We start from the raw sequence: 17,763 nt of genomic DNA, 5'->3' as shown, positions 1-17,763 counted from the left end.
ATGACATCATCTCGACTGGGACCTTGCCCCCCCACGCCAAAATCGAATCCGCCGCCACTGTTTACGAAGTAGTTTTGGTGCCTTCGTAACATGTTACGAAGCTGTCAGAGGCGGTTGACACGTACTGCGAATACCCGTCACAACCCCTACTGGTTGACCTGACCTGACCTGACCCGACCTGGTCTAAATGCTTAAAGACATCATCTGTGATCAAAACTAACACGATATTCGTGATCAGCACCCCGAAAAAAAAACCCTTAGCAGCCACACTTTACGACTTTCTAATAGGTCCCGATTTTCCCGACTTTGGGTCATTGACCTGACCTGGAAGGTCAACCAATGACCTGGGACCTTAAAATTGGGTATCATCGGCTTCCTCTTGTCACGGGCAACACGCTCGTTTTTTTCCGCGAAGCTCTAGCTCGATCAGGGGCCAAACGGCAGGGGGGTCCAACCGACCCCCCCCCCTACACATTAGAAGCTGGCAAACGCCGCACACATGCGAGGGTTATAATGGAGAGGCCGCAAAATTGACCTGACCTTAGGTCACCGATATCAAAATTCCGCCTAAACATTTTATAGATATCGTTGCTCTTATCAATCGCTGAAAGTTTCAAGCCAATTGTTCAGTCGGTGTAGCTATGACGAGCATTCTTATTTTTTTCTGAGGTGAGGTCACTTTGCGTAACCTGGTGACCTGACCCTAGGCGACCTGGGTCTTAACCCTCGCCCGCACATGCCATTTTCCCATCCTAGAACGCACATGGGGGGGGGGTGGTTGCCACCCCCCCCCCCCGCGCCATTTCGTTTCTGTTGGAGATAGAGCTTAGCGGTAAAGACCAAAAAGATTCTTTGGGAAAAGACGAATCCAATGATACCCAGTTTTACCTTCTCAGGTCAGTCATTGACCTTCCAGGTCAGGTCAAACTAAAAAATGTTGCTGTTTTGGGTCACCGTTGGATATCAAGTGCGCTGCTTACCATATACCGATGACGATACTGTTTTCTGGTGCCAAGCCAGCTAGAACCTCTTTGTCACACTACCCGACCAGATTTTTGCTGCTGAGGTCATTTCAGGTCAAGCTAGGTCAAGGTCAATTATATGTGTTTGTATGTCTGTGTGTGTCTGTGTGTATACTGATGTGTGCACCGATTGTTTTTGTGTCCATATTACATAAAATCATGATCTGAGAAGCTATTACCAAAAATGCAGTCAAAAAAACTTCACAAAAAGTAATTTCCGCTTACCTAAAACGCAGGGGCGGCGGATTCGGGGGGGCAGGGGGGCAGCTGCCCCCCTGGCAAACTCGTGGGGGGGCAAAAGTATCTTTTTGCCCCCCCATAATTTGTGACAAAGCTTAGACAAGAAACCATATACCTGATTATTCCGTTCGATCATCTGAAGATATAACCAGATGCCCATATACTTTATCATACGTTACCTTTCTTAAATGGCAAGCGTTTACGTTCAATTGAAGTTTTCCTCTCTTCAACCTAGTTTTGGAGGCATTATAAGCGTCAACGTGACGCAGCGGCAACCCAGGCCTTCAGTGACCGTTTACAGGGGCGACGGATACGGGGTGGCAGAGGAGGCATCGTTCCCTAAGAAACTTTTGGAGGAGGGGCAAACGTATATTCTTGCCCCTCCATAATTTGTGCCCTAAACATGAGGAAAATTTCCATAATCTGATATTGCAGCTAATAGCTATGCGCCCCTACAGTTTGTCCAACGGTGCCTTTTGAATATGTGTAAATGCTAACCATTTCCGCTTTATATCTTTTTTTTTGTCTTTTCAGATTCTATTTATAGATGTGTGCAAGAGACGCAACTCATACCTTCAGTGGTCATTTGCCTCTATTTTGTACCTACATAAATGCCAAATCGCAAGCGAGCGGAGACGGAAGGGCTAGCCATTCGCTTGCGGGTAGTTAGGACTGATGAGCGCTCATAATAAGCCACTCCCCTGATTTTTTTTTCGAGCGCAACAGTTTCCAAATAAAATGGTATAAAATGGTAAAGGCCGAGGTCGTACACATTGACGACATTGACCAATGCACGGTATGGTATGACACCCAAAGGCCAGTCATCAGAGATCTGCTTTGGGCATTCGGAGGCTTGTGTGGGGCCAGTGTAAAAACTGGATGTTCACAGTTCAGTATCCACTTTATTTCAGTTTTCACTATTAAAAAAGTAAAAATTTATGTTGGAAACTTTTGAGGGTTAGGGCACTGATCATTAGTGCCAGTGCTCCCCCCCCTCTGTCTAAAGGCTGACTATAGAATAAAGAGCATCAAACACGAACAGTAGCGGCGGAACACCTTCACTTAACCCGCGCCGTGCTGGGGGGGGCGTTTTTACGCCCCCCCCCCCTCAGGTTTTTCGCGAATATCTCAAAAACGGCGGCGCGCAGCGCCGCCGTTTTTGGTACACGTGTTCCTACATCATTTCCGCACATGTTGTGAAAATTTCAGACCTAGGCCGTTCAAGGTCAGGTCACCAGGTCACGTCAAGTGACCTTACCTCAGAAAAAGTTCAAAGGCTCGCTATAGCTACACCGACTGAACGATCACTTTGAAACTTTCAGCGATTGATATGAGTAACAGTATGTATAAAATGTATATCTCGGATTTTTGATATCTGTGACCTAAGGTCAGGTCAATTTTGCGACCTCTCCATTATAAGTCAATGGGAGAAAATTGAAATGCGCCTCTTTTGGACGAATATCGTTCAAAACGCTCTCAAACATCGGTTCATAGGTAAACATGACACACTGAATAGGAAAAATGCACCTGTGACCCCTCTGTGTGCCCCTGAGGTCATCTCAGGTCATGAACGGTCGCCAGCAGTTTTTTGGCTATAACTTTTGATAGAGACGTGCTAGAGCGGTGAAAACACGTCAGATGTGTTCAGCTCGACGATACGGATCGACTGATATGCAACATGACCCTTTTCGGTCAGGTCATGACCTTGACCTGAGGTCAAATTTTCAAAATGACCTTTCAAGGTCAACGAATAGTTCATTCGACGCGTCTCGACGAGAGGAACACGATGCTGGCAAAAGTAATGTCATGGCGCTTATGAGTCAAAAGTTATTGACGAAAAAACGTTTTTCGTAAAAACGGCTATTTTTGGAGTTTTTGCCCTCTGGAGGCTAAACCGTTGACCTGAGGTCAAATCTGAGAACATTACTCAGAAAGGTCTGTAAAAGGGCTATCGAATGCGCTTTTCCGCGGCGCTGTAGCTCTATCGGTTCCCGAGATAGCCGTTGGCAGTTTCCAAAATGTTGAAATAGTCAACATTTTACCTTTGGTGACCTCTGGTGACCTGACCTTTGACCTGACCCAAAAAATGACCGAAGTGTTTTCGTCCTTATTTTTGACGCTCTTTCGATTGCCGCTTACCGCGTGTCGCTACGTGGCCCAGGAGCCGAGTTAGACGGGGGGGCGTGAAAACGCCCCCCCCCCCCCAGCACTCGGCGGAAAGTTCAGGCCACCAGCACGGCGCGGGTTAAGGGGGGGGGGGACAATGCCGACTTTTGGTCCCATTCTTTCCATGCAACGCCCATAGGGCCAACGTTAAAATGCCAAAATCAAAGGGGGGCACGGTGCCCCGGTGCCCTCCCCGTTCCGCCGCCTATGAACAAGAAAGCAAAATCTGAGGCATTTTGGAAAAATGAGTATGCCCCACAGCGTCCGATAACTACCACCTTCCAGTGGGTCAAGCCAACGGGGACCAAGTCTATAATGGCACTTAACGGTAGCACTAACCTTGTCTCACTTTTTGTTGAAGTCTGTTCCGAATGGTTTCGGCCACATGGACTGGCTGCACTGAGGTCGTTTGGTATGTGCAACTGTAATTAAAGCCACCTGAGGCACCCTGACACCAGGCTGAAGCTGGGTTGGAAATGCTTCGTCTTTGCAGATATCACTGGCCGCTGATTCTCGAGTGCCTGAACCGGTAGATGTGGCAAAATTTGGTAATTGTGGCAAATTGTGGCAAAACACCCTAAAGCCCTAATAAAGAAACGCCCTACCAAGAGTTTCTGGCAGCTCCGTTCCATCGCTTCCATCCTCAGGACACATAAATCCTTCTCCTCCACGCCGCAACCCCCACTCCGGGCTGGACAGGCACCTTTACCTCATGCGGGCTGCTCCCTTGGAGCGGCACCGCTGCTCCCGACGGAGCGCACCCCGTAGCCGGGTGCAGAGAGTACTTGGGGGGGGGGGGGGGGGCTGATCGGTCTGTCCTTTCGGACGGGCTCAGCCCCGGCGACTCTCTAGGGTGTCTGCCCAGACCAATGTCTCCCCCTAATTCCTATCATCCTTCCGGCCCTGAAATGGTCTCGTCAGACCGAAAGGGCCTAACCCAACAAAACAAAACAAAAACAAAAAAGAGCTTCTGGATTCTCGTTCCAGTCCACCGTTCCTTCACCCCAGCCCACCGCCGCGCTCCCTCACCTCAGCCCTTCGTTCCCAGCTTGACGAGCGTTTGGGCCTTAGTTAAGCCTTGCTGTAGACTAACTGTATAAACCCATCGAGACAGCCCGTCTGGGTGAGCTTAGTTGGCGAACCACTGCCTTGAGGAGTGTTTCTGGCGGATCGCTGTCCCAATAGGTTTAGATGCGACCGACTGTCTCTGAATGTTTGAGCGGTCTCCTCCCGCTGTGAGCTAGTTTCAGTTGATATCTGTCTCAGAAATACTTTTTAAAGGAAGGTTAAACGGAAATCGAACGTAAAATGAACAGAGGAAATGGTAACGAGTTACATCATTGAAGAATAGCGCTCGCCTACTTCAAAAGGTTTGGAATCGTTCTTCAACATCTAATATGCGATCGGGTTATGGCACAACTTTTCCTATTAGCGATTTTTTTTCTAATACAGCAATACGAAAAGCGTTACATCGTCCACTGGCGGATCCAGGGAGCGGGCATTTAAAGCAAATATTTATTCTCCCTCCCCTGGCCCCTGCATCGTCCGAAATAGACAAACGTACCTTGTTTCCTTATAAAACACTTTTTTATCAGGATTTTTTTTTTGCTTTATACTGTTCAGCAGTAGATCCGTAAGGAATCGAAATCCGATGAGTTTTTGGATTTTGGACACTCTTTTTTGGGGGGGTATGTCCCCTACAGCGTCGAAAACGCCTTTCTGGATCCGCATATGACATCAGCTCGACTGGGATCTTGCCCCCCCCACGCCAAAATCGAATCCGCCGCCACTGCTAAAACGCAATTATCTTAGATGACCTAGGTTGACCTTGACCTTGACCTTGACATCTGTACATCGTCGAACAACATGTTCCATGATAGTTGGGAGGTAAGACTGGCAAAAAAGGCCGAAATCAAGGTGTCAAAAGCTCACAAGGCCCATAGCCAGCGCAAGATGTTGAGAATTGGCCATTTGGGTCATGACATTACCTGAAAAACAAGGTCATATCTCCAAAACCAAAAAACACAGAAACTTGAAATTTTCAGTGGACATCAAGAAAGGATAGAGGAGCAGCTATACGAAAAATCAGCCTTCTAGCTCTAAAAATGTTGAGTGCAGAGCAGAAAGACTACCTGGGGGGGGGGGTGGCAACCCCCCCCCCCATGTGCGGGCGAGTGTTAACCCGGCACCGCCTGGGCTATTTCCGTACCCACGACAGCCTGGGGGGGGGGGGGTCGGATCCGACTCCCTCCTCTGTTATCTATAGAACCAGTGGTCGCATCGAGCCCCGCGAAGCGGCGTTCGAAAGGTCTTTACGAGACCTTCTCAAAGCACTCTTAAGATTTTAAGATTGAGGTCAACTTTCGGGTCAAGGTCAGGTCAAAGGTCAAATTCTGGGGTTTTGCATGATTAGGCTTACGGACAGCGGAATCGACAGCTGCTGCTCGAAACTCACCAAAAATGACCTCAAAGACCTAGTGAAGGTACCATGTGCGTATAGGGGTCATACTAAGTACGGGTCAAGGTCAGGTCAGGTCACGAAAGGTCACGGTTTTCACTTTCTGCTACATGGGCGTGCGACACATGTTTTATGGCTTATTTTTCACGCCGAATCCGATGGTAATGGTAATATGTGACCCCAAGTCACTGTGCTGGTGATAAGTGTGCATTGAAAGCATAAAAAAATCGTTTATTCCATACATAACTAAACGAGGGCTAAGAAAAAAGGTTAATTTTTCACTTTTTTATTTTTGACATAAAAATGCACTTTTCTAGACGAGCTTTGTCCCAGGAATCTAGTGTTGCAATTTGTTTTCACATGCGATGTTCAGAAGTGCCTCTAATTCACGAAAATGCTTATGACGTCACCATGCCCTATGCATGTTGGAGCTATTTTTACAATTTGGGGGTCAAAAATCAAGATAGATAGTTGAAATTTTGGACATCTAATGTTCTAATATAGCTCTATGACATATATTCCGGTTTTTTGGAAATTCTCAATATTTTGGATTTTATTAGCTGTTTTCGAAAAAAAAAAAGTTTTTTAATTTTCAGGGGTGAAAAACGCATTTTATGGAAAATCCGAGATAGCCATTTTAAAGAACTCGTTGAGCTGCGTCTATTCATGTCCTTAATTTGCAATTTGCTTAAAACCCTGATTTTTGGCGATTTTTTAAACATTTACCACTTTTTGACTGAAAACGCCATGTAGTTACGTCACTAAAATCAATATATCTAAAAGAAAAATTGGAAATTTTTTTCTTAAAAATTGCACAGGAGACGTCAAATTGATGGGGGAGAAGGTATGCCAAGTTTCAAGTCGATAGCGTAAGCGGTTCATAAGTTATTCAAGAAAAACGGAGGGGGGGTCGGATCCAACCCCTCCCCCAGGCGGTCGCGGGTTAAATTTTCACAACATGTGCGGAAACGATGCACAAACAGATCGCTCCGCGCCGCCGTTTTTGAGATATGTGCGAAAAAAACCGCAGGGGGATGTTCAAACACCCCGGCCCGGCGCGGGTTAACTGCGTGCCCCCCCCCACACACACACACAGTGACGCGATTTCAGCTCCACTGGTGGACCAGCGCCATCACTGCCCCCCCCCCCCCCCAGTTAACATGTTAGATGAGGCCCTGGATGTGATTATTTGATCACCTGTGCTGCATGGCTTAAAAATTAAGTTTTATGAACGCGCCCCCACCCACATTGGCGGCATCCCCTTTACTTAGTGTACCATCGGCTCAAAACGAAAGTTACACCGCCTCTGGGTGTAGAGGGGCCAAAATTTATCACCAGTCCATGGCGTCTCTGCACAATAGACGACCACTGTGGCCTCAAGCTATCAGGCATCGGCAGTGGCACATAACGCTACTGCCACCTACAGCTCCCAAGTAGCGACATCTGTGCGGGAACACGAAGGTAAGGTGTTCCGTTTGGCTCTGAGGCCATTCCCCTCGGTTTCACTTCACTCTTCTTTTTTAGATGCGCACTAAATCATATACGGGGAGTATCTTAGTAAATATATCGCAACGTATAACCTAATGGCCAAACGGGGCGTGGGTTAACCCGCGCCCCGCTGGGCTATTCAGCCATACACACCCTGCTGGGGGGGGGGCAGATTCTGCCCCCCTGTCTAACTTCCGAACCGATGGTCGTAGAAAGACGGGGAAAACGGCAATCGAAAGCTCTCAACAAGGCCGATCTAAAGAGACCAATTTTTTTGCTTAACCCTCGCCGGCCGAGGGGGGGGCGGGTGCCGCCCCCCCATAGGTTTTTTTTTTCGCGATGGCTCCGAACAGGCTGGCGATAGAGAGCTGAAACTTGGCATACCTGACCTTTGATCCAAGCCGCATCTTTTGACACCAACCGCATTTTTGGGTCACGTCAGGTCACTGACCTATGACGTCATAAGTGAACCTCTGCACGGTCTTCAGATGTCGCAAATTCGCAACGCCCTCACTGCCAGAGGAGATGTCACAGGGAAATGAAACTTGCAGGATCTAGTATCCATTATGAGTCTCACAACTTGTATATCTCGGATTTTTCCTAAAGGTCATATGAGGTCAGGTCATTTTCGTGACCTCACCATTATAAGTTAATGGGGAAAAATGAAAACTGCTATTCTGGCGCCGGGCACGATCTCCAACTATCTCAAGCACACAGAATCGTGATTTGATGCACTCCGTGCAAGGTTAGATGCGTCACTTTTGCAATGTTGACCTTCCGTGACGTCATTTATGACGTCATCAAGGTCATATTAGTTTTTCGTCAATAACTCCCGACCAAATTGAGCTAGCGAGTCGAGAAAGTCACCAATGGACTCAGGAAGACCTGCCGAATCGAATGATATGCGACATGACCTCTTTCGACCAACTTCGTGACCTGGGGGTGCTGACCTGACCTTGACCTGAGGTCAACACCCTAAGTTGACCTGACCCGAACAAAAAGTAGGTATATCATTCGACGCGCCTGAGCGAGGCGAACACGATGCTGCCAAAATCGCGGCTCTGCGGCCGTTTTTTGCCAAGTTATTCACCAAAAACTGAACCGTGCCTTGGGGCACTTGACCTGACCTCAGAGGTCACCGGTTGACCTAGGACCTTAAAATCGGGTACCAATCTCTGCGTCTTGTAACGGCGCACACGCTCGTTTTTTCCGCGACGCGCTAGCTCTACCAAGGGCGAAACGGCGAGGGGGGGTCGTACCCGCCCTCCCCCCCCCCCCCTCGGCCGGCGCGTATGTAGAAAACCAATAGGTCCGGCGAGGGTTAAGTAGGTCAGAGGTCAGGTCAAGGTCAGGTCAAGGGTACAAAATGCAAGTTTCTACAGTATCGGCCTTGCACCGTAGTTGCCGAAGAATGGACTGAGACTGATTGCCCAAAACGTGTTCTTAGACTACCAAGACAATATTAGTTGCATACAATGTCATTCAGAGGTCAAGGTCAAGGTCAGGTCAGGTCAGGTCAGGTCACCAAAAACAAAATATAGAAAAGGGTATGTGCGACACATGTTTTATGGGTCATTTTGCTCATAGAATGCAATAGGCACACTCAATAAGTGATATGGACCACCGCTGGATGAATTTCAGGTCGAGGTCAGGTCAAGGTCAGGTCAAGTGAGGTCAAATTTTGAAGTAGGTTGTTAAGGCCTAAAAAGGTGTCTATCTGATGCAGTTTTTCACGGCAAATCGAATGGTGCTATTTTTGTTACCGTAAGAGGTCTAGACCTTCCAAAAAAATCATTTTTCAAAAAAAAAATTTGTCGTGACGTCATAAAATTTTCAATAACTCCCACATTTTTGAACCGATTCTTCTAAAAATTGATATGTAGGCGCACATAGACCACTCCTCTGACATATATTCCGGTTATTTGATACACTCAAAATTTTGGATTTTATAACTATATTCCCAAAAAAGTCAGTTTTTTAGAAGAAAAAAATTGGACCAAAATCCAACATTTTCAAAAAACCGAGATAGCCATTTGATAGACAAAATAGAATCACGTATAACCTTTTTTTGTTACGTCTTGATTCCTTTAAAAATGAAGATGTTAGCGGCGTTTGAAATTTTGCCGTTTTTGAGGCGAAAATGGCGAACATGACGTCACTAAAACGTCAATTTCTCAAAAAAAAAATCCGACGGATTTCGCTCAAACTTTCAGGGAACGTGTCAAATTGATGTATGATAAGGTACCGAAAGTTTGACGTCGCTGCAGCGTAACGCGCTTAGAAGTTATTGGCGAAAAACGGGAGAAGGGGGGGCAGATTCTGCCCCCCCCCCAGCTGGGCGCGGGTTAAACCCGAAACCGTGTCCTGATGGGGGGAAGCTATAATTCACCCCCCCCCCCTCCTTCCCTCCAGCCTTTTCGATATATCTCCAGAACCGCTGCGCCAATCGTGTCACCAAACTTCCTGTACACTTCCAGGCATCAATTTTACACATTGTGACTAAACCTTTTCCAAAGGCTACGATAGGTTGGCCGTGAATAACGTCAGAGTGCTGTCATGTTCTGCCGTTTTCGACCCGAAAAAGGTTTCGCGGGAAAAGCTGTCACCTACAGATTTGAACGTACAGAAAAACGTTCAAGACATAAAAAGTGAAGAAGTACCAGGGTTATAAAACTGCGATCTCGACACTTCGATTTCTTTTTATTTTGACCCCTAAAAATCGATTTTTTTTTTTAAATATGATAGCCAAAAAATCCCGATTTTTTTTTCAAAAACACAGTATATGTATATTAGGGTGCATCAAACGCCCCGATGTCTTCGAATCAATCTGTCTGTTGATTCAATTTGTTCCACTAGTAGCACAATGACGCTGTGCAAAATTAAAATTATATCGGATGCCATCTAGGGGGTCCGCATCAGCTATGAACATGCTTCATCACTTAACCTTTCCCGACAGAGGGGGTTGGTGTGACCACTGCTGTTTTTGTCGCGATGGGTCGAAACACGTCCGGTTAGGGAACTTTAATTTGGCTTAGCTGTCCTTTGATACTTTACCCTATTAGTGGCAGGCTCCTGGCTAGTGGCTACCCCATATTAGTGGCAGGGGGGGGGGGGCTGTTTACGACCCCCCTTGATATCTCGAGATCTAACCGGCCGATTTTCAAAATTCAAACGGCATTCGATTTGGCTCAACGAGATCTACATTTCTAAAAAAAAATTAAAAGATGTCAATAGGGGGGTAGAGGGGGTAAAAACGGGCAAATTGCAGATACATTTTAGACTGTTTATCACGGCCAGGTTTCTGAACCAATCTTAACGCAACTTTTGCCGATCGATAGAGAATGAACCAAGAATTCACATGAATCCTAAAAATATGCATTTTCAAAAATCATAGGCGGATACAGATCATTGAGATTGGGGGTACACAAAAAGTATAGTAAATAAGGTTTGTGTCGGTACTGTTTCTAAAAAGGGTGGCAATGGTCTTGTTATGTTACAATTTTCTTATGAGAGAACGACTAAAATTTATTGGTCATGCATAGGCGGTGTCAGGGCACCTATGTTGGGAGGTAAAAAATAACCCCCCTTTTTGGACGCCTGGATCCGCCTATTATAGCAAAAACGTGTCAAAAGAGGATGCACAATAACTTTGTATATGTTATCACATGATACCTTTCATTCACTGTTCGTAAAACTGGTGCAGCATCGTGATCTTCGCCCAAATGACTCGCTTCACGAATAGGACCCCCCAATCCCAGTGCTCTGGAGCCGCCCCTGGTAAAGTTATGAACTTGCAATTTTCAGGGAATGTGCCCAATTTAGTTTTAGGAAAAGTCAGAAAAATTCAGCATCGTAGCTTCAGCGGTTTCGGAGATATTCCCGAAAAACCTCAGGGGTGGATAAAAACAACCCCCCCCCCCTGCCACTAATAGGGTTAAGCCTGCACATTTGGCATTTGCTGTATTTTGATGTCAGGTCAGGTCAGTGACCTATGACGTCATACGCGAACCTCTCGATGGTCTAAAAATGCTGCACAGATTCGCAGCGCTCTCAGAGTCGGGGAATCTTTCGCAGGGAGACGAAACTTAGGAAAACACAAGCTTTCAATTTTTGCAGCTTTTTCCTCTGATTTTCTTTTTCGTAAGGGTCGCCTGAGGTCAGGTCAGTCACGTGACCCCTCCGTTATGCCCCATAGGTAGTGATACAGAAACTGCTCAGTTAGCGCCAAATATTATCCAAATTTGTTTCAGGAATTGAAATTTATGTTTGTGTCCCGTTTTCGTGGACTGATGCCTGGTCTGTATTCAACTTGGGCCTTACATATATGACGTCCTTTGACATCACTAAGAGTATTTGACATCATCGCGAGTTTTCCTCAATAAGCCCAAATTAAGCACGAAAATAATAACTATAGATAGTTTCAGCTTAGCCAAATGATACACATTACCATATTTAGGAAGTAGGACTTTTGCTGGGAGGGAAGACTGGGACAAATCGCTTCGTTAAGTTCCAATGATTAACCCTCGCATGTGTAGGGGGGGGGGGTCGGATGGACCCCCCCCCCCATGGTTTTTCGCGAATAACTCGCGTAAAAAGCGGCCGATCGCGACGAAACTTTCAGTACCCTCGCATTGATCAATTTTACACCTACCCTGAAAATTTCATGACCCTGACCCAAATGACCTTTGACCTGTGACCTCTTTTCCGAGACCATGTTTGGCCGGAATCGCGATTCCGCGTATGTCGGCTCGCATTAGCCGCGCATTTGCAAGCTTTTCGTGGTTTCAAACATTCAAACATGTGATTTGATGTTGCTCCCATGCATTAGGGTGGGTGTCAAGGTCACCTGAAGGTCAGGTCAGGTCATTGACCTTTGGTGACCTCGGTTCACTTTTTCGAGTTTTACATGTTTCTAGGCTAGTTTTTGGAGCTGAATTCGAATTTAGCAACCATTTGAACATTTACGAAGTAGTTTTGGGGACTTCGTAACATGTTACGAAGCTGTCAGAGGCGGTTGACACGTAATACTAATACCCGTCACGACGCCTACTGGTTGACCTGACCTGACCTGACCCGACCTGGTCTAAATGCTTAAAGACATCATCTGTGATCAAAACTAACACGATATTCGTGATCAGCACCCCGAAAAACCCCTTAGCAGCCACACTTTACGACTTTGTAACAGGTCCCGATTTTCCCGACCTTGGGTCATTGACCTGACCTGGAAGGTCAACCAATGACCTAGGACCTTAAAATTGGGTATCATCGGCTTCCTCTCGTCACGGGCAACACGCTCGTTTTTTCCGCGAAGCTCTAGCTCGATCAGGGGCCAAACGGCAAGGGGGGGGGTCCAACCGACCCCCCCCCCTACACATTAGAAGCTGGAAAACGCCGCACACATGCGAGGGTTAACTGAATCCCTTGGGTTAGAGCGGTTCTTGCATATTTTATGGTTTTGTGATTCAACGACATGACCTCGATACTTTGACTCTGGGCTCGCAGAAGACGCACACCATGATGAGCTCGCCGATATGAAGCCCGAAATTCCTACATAGTTGACCATGACAGCGTCAAAACCAAATGGAGTTACTTTGTCACGCATGCAGCCCTGACAAAACAGGGTTTCCTTCGCAGGCAGGTGTATCCGACGTTGTCAACGACCTTGCGGTTTCAGTAGCGACGATCAAACTTGATATCTTGGTTTTGTTGCCGCCCCTTGCGCTATTGAATGTTGCCGATGTTTGGGCGCGGTCTTGCCGGGGTGTGACTGACGATGATCATTCTGACTCGGTTTTCATATTTATCACATGGCATTGACCCAAAACAATAGGTCATGACCACATGAACGACATAACCTCAGGTGACCGGAATGGAATATCTGAGACATGCCAATTGCCAGTTGCTACTTTCTGAGTTTCAACTCCTTGTGAAAGACCCTTCCCCGTGCGTCGACGAGTGGATGCAACGCTGAATGACCGGCGCTATATGTTGTTGCACATGGCCCAGAAAGACGGGAGAGAGCGCAGGCCTTTCAAAAAGCAGACGCACTGACACTGCAGTAGCGTCTGATGATAGGAGCATTGTCTACTCATCTCGTAAGCGTGACTACATTGAATCGTTTGAGCATTATACAATACAATACAATACAATACATTTATTTTCAAGAATAGAAGCAGAACACAGGATACAAACGCATAATCAGATTGGTGCAAAAGAATAAAATTCTTAAATTAACCCGCGCCGTGCTGGTGGCCTGAACTTTCCGCCAAGTGCTGGGGGGGGCGTTTTCACGCCCCCCCCGTCTAACTCGGCTCCTGGGCCACGTAGCGACACGCGGTAAGCGGCAATCGAAAGAGTGTCAAAAATAAGGACGAAAACACTTCGGTCATTTTTTGGGTCAGGTCAAAGGTCAGGTCACCAGAGGTCACCAAAGGTAAAATGTTGACTATTTCAACATTTTGGAAACTGCCAACGGCTATCTCGGGAACCGATAGAGCTACAGCGCCGCGGAAAAGCGCATTCGATAGCCCTTTTACAGACCTTTCTGATTAATGTTCTCAGATTTGACCTCAGGTCAACGGTTTAGCCTCCAGAGGGCAAAAACTCCAAAAATAGCCGTTTTTACGAAAAACGTTTTTTCGTCAATAACTTTTGACTCATAAGCGCCATGACATTAGTTTTGCCAGCATCGTGTTCCTCTCGTCGAGACGCGTCGAATGAACTATTTGTTGACCTTGAAAGGTCATTTTGAAAATTTGACCTCAGGTCAAGGTCATGACCTGACCGAAAAGGGTCATGTTGCATATCAGTCGATCCGTATCGTCGAGCTGAACACATCTGACGTGTTTTCACCGCTCTAGCACGTCTCTATCAAAAGTTATAGCCAAAAAACTGCTGGCGACCGTTCATGACCTGAGATGACCTCAGAGGCACACAGAGGGGTCACAGGTGCATTTGTCCTATTCAGTGTGTCATGTTTACCTATGAACCGATGTTTGAGAGCGTTTTGAACGATATTCGTCCAAAAGAGGCGCATTTCAATTTTCTCCCATTGACTTATAATGGAGAGGTCGCAAAATTGACCTGACCTTAGGTCACAGATATCAAAAATCCGAGATATACATTTTATACATACTGTTACTCATATCAATCGCTGAAAGTTTCAAAGTGATCGTTCAGTCGGTGTAGCTATAGCGAGCCTTTGAACTTTTTCTGAGGTAAGGTCACTTGACGTGACCTGGTGACCTGACCTTGAACGGCCTAGGTCTGAAATTTTCACAACATGTGCGAAAATGATGTAGGAACACGTGTACCAAAAACGGCGGCGCTGCGCGCCGCCGTTTTTGAGATATTCGCGAAAAACCTGAGGGGGGGCGTGAAAACGCCCCCCCCCCCCCAGCACGGCGCGGGTTAAAGCACCTCTCTGCAGAAACGATAGCCAATACTTAACATGAATGCAACATAAACAACGAAATAAAATGACACTTTACAATGTCAAAACCGCCGCCGCGGCGCACCACACCCGTCACCCGCCCACCGGGTCACTCATAGCCTGCCGCCCCCAGGGGGCGCCACGCACCGCCCGGTCCGTCGTCCGCCGCAGGGCGCAGTTAGGTGGAATCGTTTTGTATTGATAAGGAAATTTTGAAAAAGAGAAGCTATTTGGATGCCGTCTTTCAAACTTAGATCGGTACCACTGAGAAGAATGTCAAGCTTCTTTGAGTTGTTTGCTTGCTGGAACTTTGAGGTTATGTAAGAGATTTGACGAAAGAGTTCAGACCGCAGCATGTTGAAATGGGGGCAATTTAGTACGAAATGTGCTACGGTCTCTTTTGGGCTCCCGCAATCACAGTAAGGAGAAGAGGCTTTTTGAATTTGGAAAAGATTATCGTTTAGAGTTGATGCATTGAGTCGTAAGCGTGTGTGCAAAGTGTTGCCAACTTTACAGCCAGCGCTGTTAAATTTGGATGCAGGCTCTGTGCCGAAAAGGGAAAATATCGCTCTCTTAAAGGATTTCAGGTTAGGTTCGTGTAGTGTCGTCCTGCCGTCCTCGTCCGCCACTCACAGTCAGTCTTCACATAGACGATGGTATTAACTCAAAGAGACATAACAAAAGAGATACAGAAGAGCGCGCTCCGCGCCTCTCAGCCCCCGGCCGGCGACTCCCGCCCGGCCGCCGCCCAGCCGCCCAGCCGCCCAGCTGGCCAGTCTGCCCCTGTGGCATGCTGTGCCGCCGCGAGCGCCCCGCCGGGCGGGCGGCCCAGACACTACATCTTTCCCCCCTACACAAAGGCACACCTACGGACACCAACGCACAGGTGCACGAACACGTCTCCCAGATCGCGTGCGGTGCCCAGGCACGTCGGGCTGACGATCCGGCCGCTGCTCTGGAGTCGGTGCCGCCGCCGTGGCCTCAGCCGGAGGCTCGTCGACCGGCTCCGGCGGGGAGCGGACGACGGGAAGATCCGAGAGCTGCGGCTGCTCATCGTCTCCCAGCCCGGTCGGAGGCGATCCAGTCCAGCGAGTCAGCCTCTCGTCGTGGACCAGTGCTCCACTGTCCAGCCGGTACGCCGATGGTCCAACCAGCTCAGCGATCCTGTGAGGAGCAGAAAAACGGTCTCTACCTTTCCTGGGCACAGGCATGACACGGTACCTCACCCAGTCACCGACACTGAATGACGGTTTGACAGATCGGTTCCTCCTGTCCCAGTACGCTTTCTGCCGCCTCTGCCGTTTAGCGACACGGTCCCTGGTACGGGCACTGTCGGCCGCTACCTTACCCGGAGGGTGCGTGGGTGCATGCAGCATCGTCCGGAGTTGACGACCATGCAGCATCTCCGACGGACTCAGGCCGGTGGTTGCATGAGGCGTCGAACGGTACGTCCTCAGGAACTGGCGCACCGCCTGTGACCAGTCCTGCTTCTCCTTGGACGCCGTCTGCAGCGCGGACTTCACCACTCTGTTCATGCGCTCCACCGCTCCAGCGCCTCTGGGGTGGTACGGCGTTACCCGTACATGCTGAACGCCGACCCTCCGCAGGTAAGCCGTGAACTCTGCGGACACAAAAGCCGTACCGTTATCAGAGACCACCTGTAACGGGTACCCCTCCCTGGAAGCAACCACCTCCAGGAACTCGATCGCCACCTCCGTCGACGGGCTCGAACAGAAGCCGACCTCTGGCCACTTGGAGAAGTAGTCGACCAGAACGATGGTGAACCGCTGCCGCTGTCCTCCGCCCTCCATCGGCCCGATGAAGTCGATCCCGACCTTCTCCCACGGTCCTTCAGGCAGCGGTACAGGGTGCAGCGGAGCGTTCCTCGGAGTAGCCGTCTTGTCGGAAGATGCACAAACCTCGCACGCTCTGACCATCTCTTCCACCGCTGCATCCAGTCCAGGCCACCAGAAGTGCTGCCTGATCCGCTGCTTCGTCCGGACTATTCCTTGATGTCCCTCGTGTGCTGCTGCTAACAGACGCTGTCGGAGGCTGGTCGGCACCAGTAGACGCTCTCCCCTGACCAGGACATCGTCTACGGCTCCAAGCTCCCCCCTGAAGCGGTAGAACGGCCTGAGAGCTGCCGGACAGTCTCCGTACCGCGTCGGCCACGGCCGTGGGATCTGCTCTGCCAGCTGCTGCAGCTGAGGGTCCGACCGAGATGCCGACACCAGCTCCTCCCTCGTCACCGCCTGCAGATGAGCTTCAACTGCTGCTACGGTGATGCTCTCGTCATCAGCTGCCTCCGTCACAGGTGCTGGCAGACGCGACAGTGCGTCAGCAGTGTTCTCGCAGCCGCCCGTGGCGTCCTGGCCTTCCGGCTCACTCAGGTGTACGTCAGCTTCTTGCTTCTGCTGAACTGGTGCTGCTACCTCCACCAGCCGAATTCTGTGAACCTCTGTGATGCGGGGAAACGAACATCCTTCATGTTCATCTGACTGATCAGCTACAGCACAAACCGTACTGCCATGTACTATTGATACCTGGAGCAGCTTCTGCAAGTCACGACCCAGCAGTGCTACCGATCCCTCCACAACGTACAGCGAGGCGGCGAGGCGGGTACAGACAGACCACGTGACTCAACATCACACTTCAGCACGCCAGCAACAGGTAACTCGGCACCCCCATAGGCCTGAAGTTTCACTGCGGCCGACTGTAGCGGTAAGTCACCAAACTGAGCCTGATACTGCTCCAACGGCAAAATAGAGACACCTGACCCACTGTCCACTAGGAATCGCAGCCACTTGCCTGCTACCTTCAGCTGGATGTGTGGGTCTTCAGTTGACTCAGCTCCGACGGCCAGCACTTGGACGTTTGCGACGGGCTTCTCTCCAGAAGTCTTCTTCCCCTTCTTCGGGCAGCACCGCCGGAAGTGGCCAACCTGGTGACAGTCGTGA

At 48.8% G+C, this 17,763-nt stretch overlaps 1 protein-coding gene across 1 annotated transcript; it reads right to left on the bottom strand.

Moving 5' to 3' along the window:
* Positions 1 to 15,445: 15,445 nt before the first annotated feature.
* LOC122370712 (uncharacterized protein K02A2.6-like) lies at positions 15,446 to 17,494 on the bottom strand. Its single transcript, XM_043346556.1, has 3 exons — positions 17,482 to 17,494; positions 16,155 to 17,264; positions 15,446 to 15,970 (listed from the first exon to the last, which is right to left on the bottom strand). Exons 1-3 carry the CDS (start codon positions 17,492 to 17,494, stop codon positions 15,900 to 15,902), a joined length of 1,194 nt encoding a protein of 397 aa, XP_043202491.1. The 3' UTR covers positions 15,446 to 15,899.
* Between the last annotated feature and the right edge of the window lie 269 nt (positions 17,495 to 17,763).

This window comes from Amphibalanus amphitrite, unplaced genomic scaffold (genome assembly GCF_019059575.1).
Source record: "Amphibalanus amphitrite isolate SeventyFive unplaced genomic scaffold, NRLGWU_Aamphi_draft 001162F_arrow, whole genome shotgun sequence".
NCBI lineage: Eukaryota > Metazoa > Arthropoda > Thecostraca > Balanomorpha > Balanidae > Amphibalanus > Amphibalanus amphitrite.
Note: the sequence above shows the minus strand (reverse complement) of the source record. Positions and strands in the feature narration are given on the sequence as shown.

What these genes read in the sequence shown, in the direction of transcription:
- LOC122370712 (XM_043346556.1), bottom strand. An exon ending in TGCACCCACGCACCCTCCGG is followed by an intron (nt 15,971 to 16,154) that starts GTAAGGTAGCGG and finishes TGCTCCTCACAG; the next exon opens with GATCGCTGAGCTGGTTGGAC.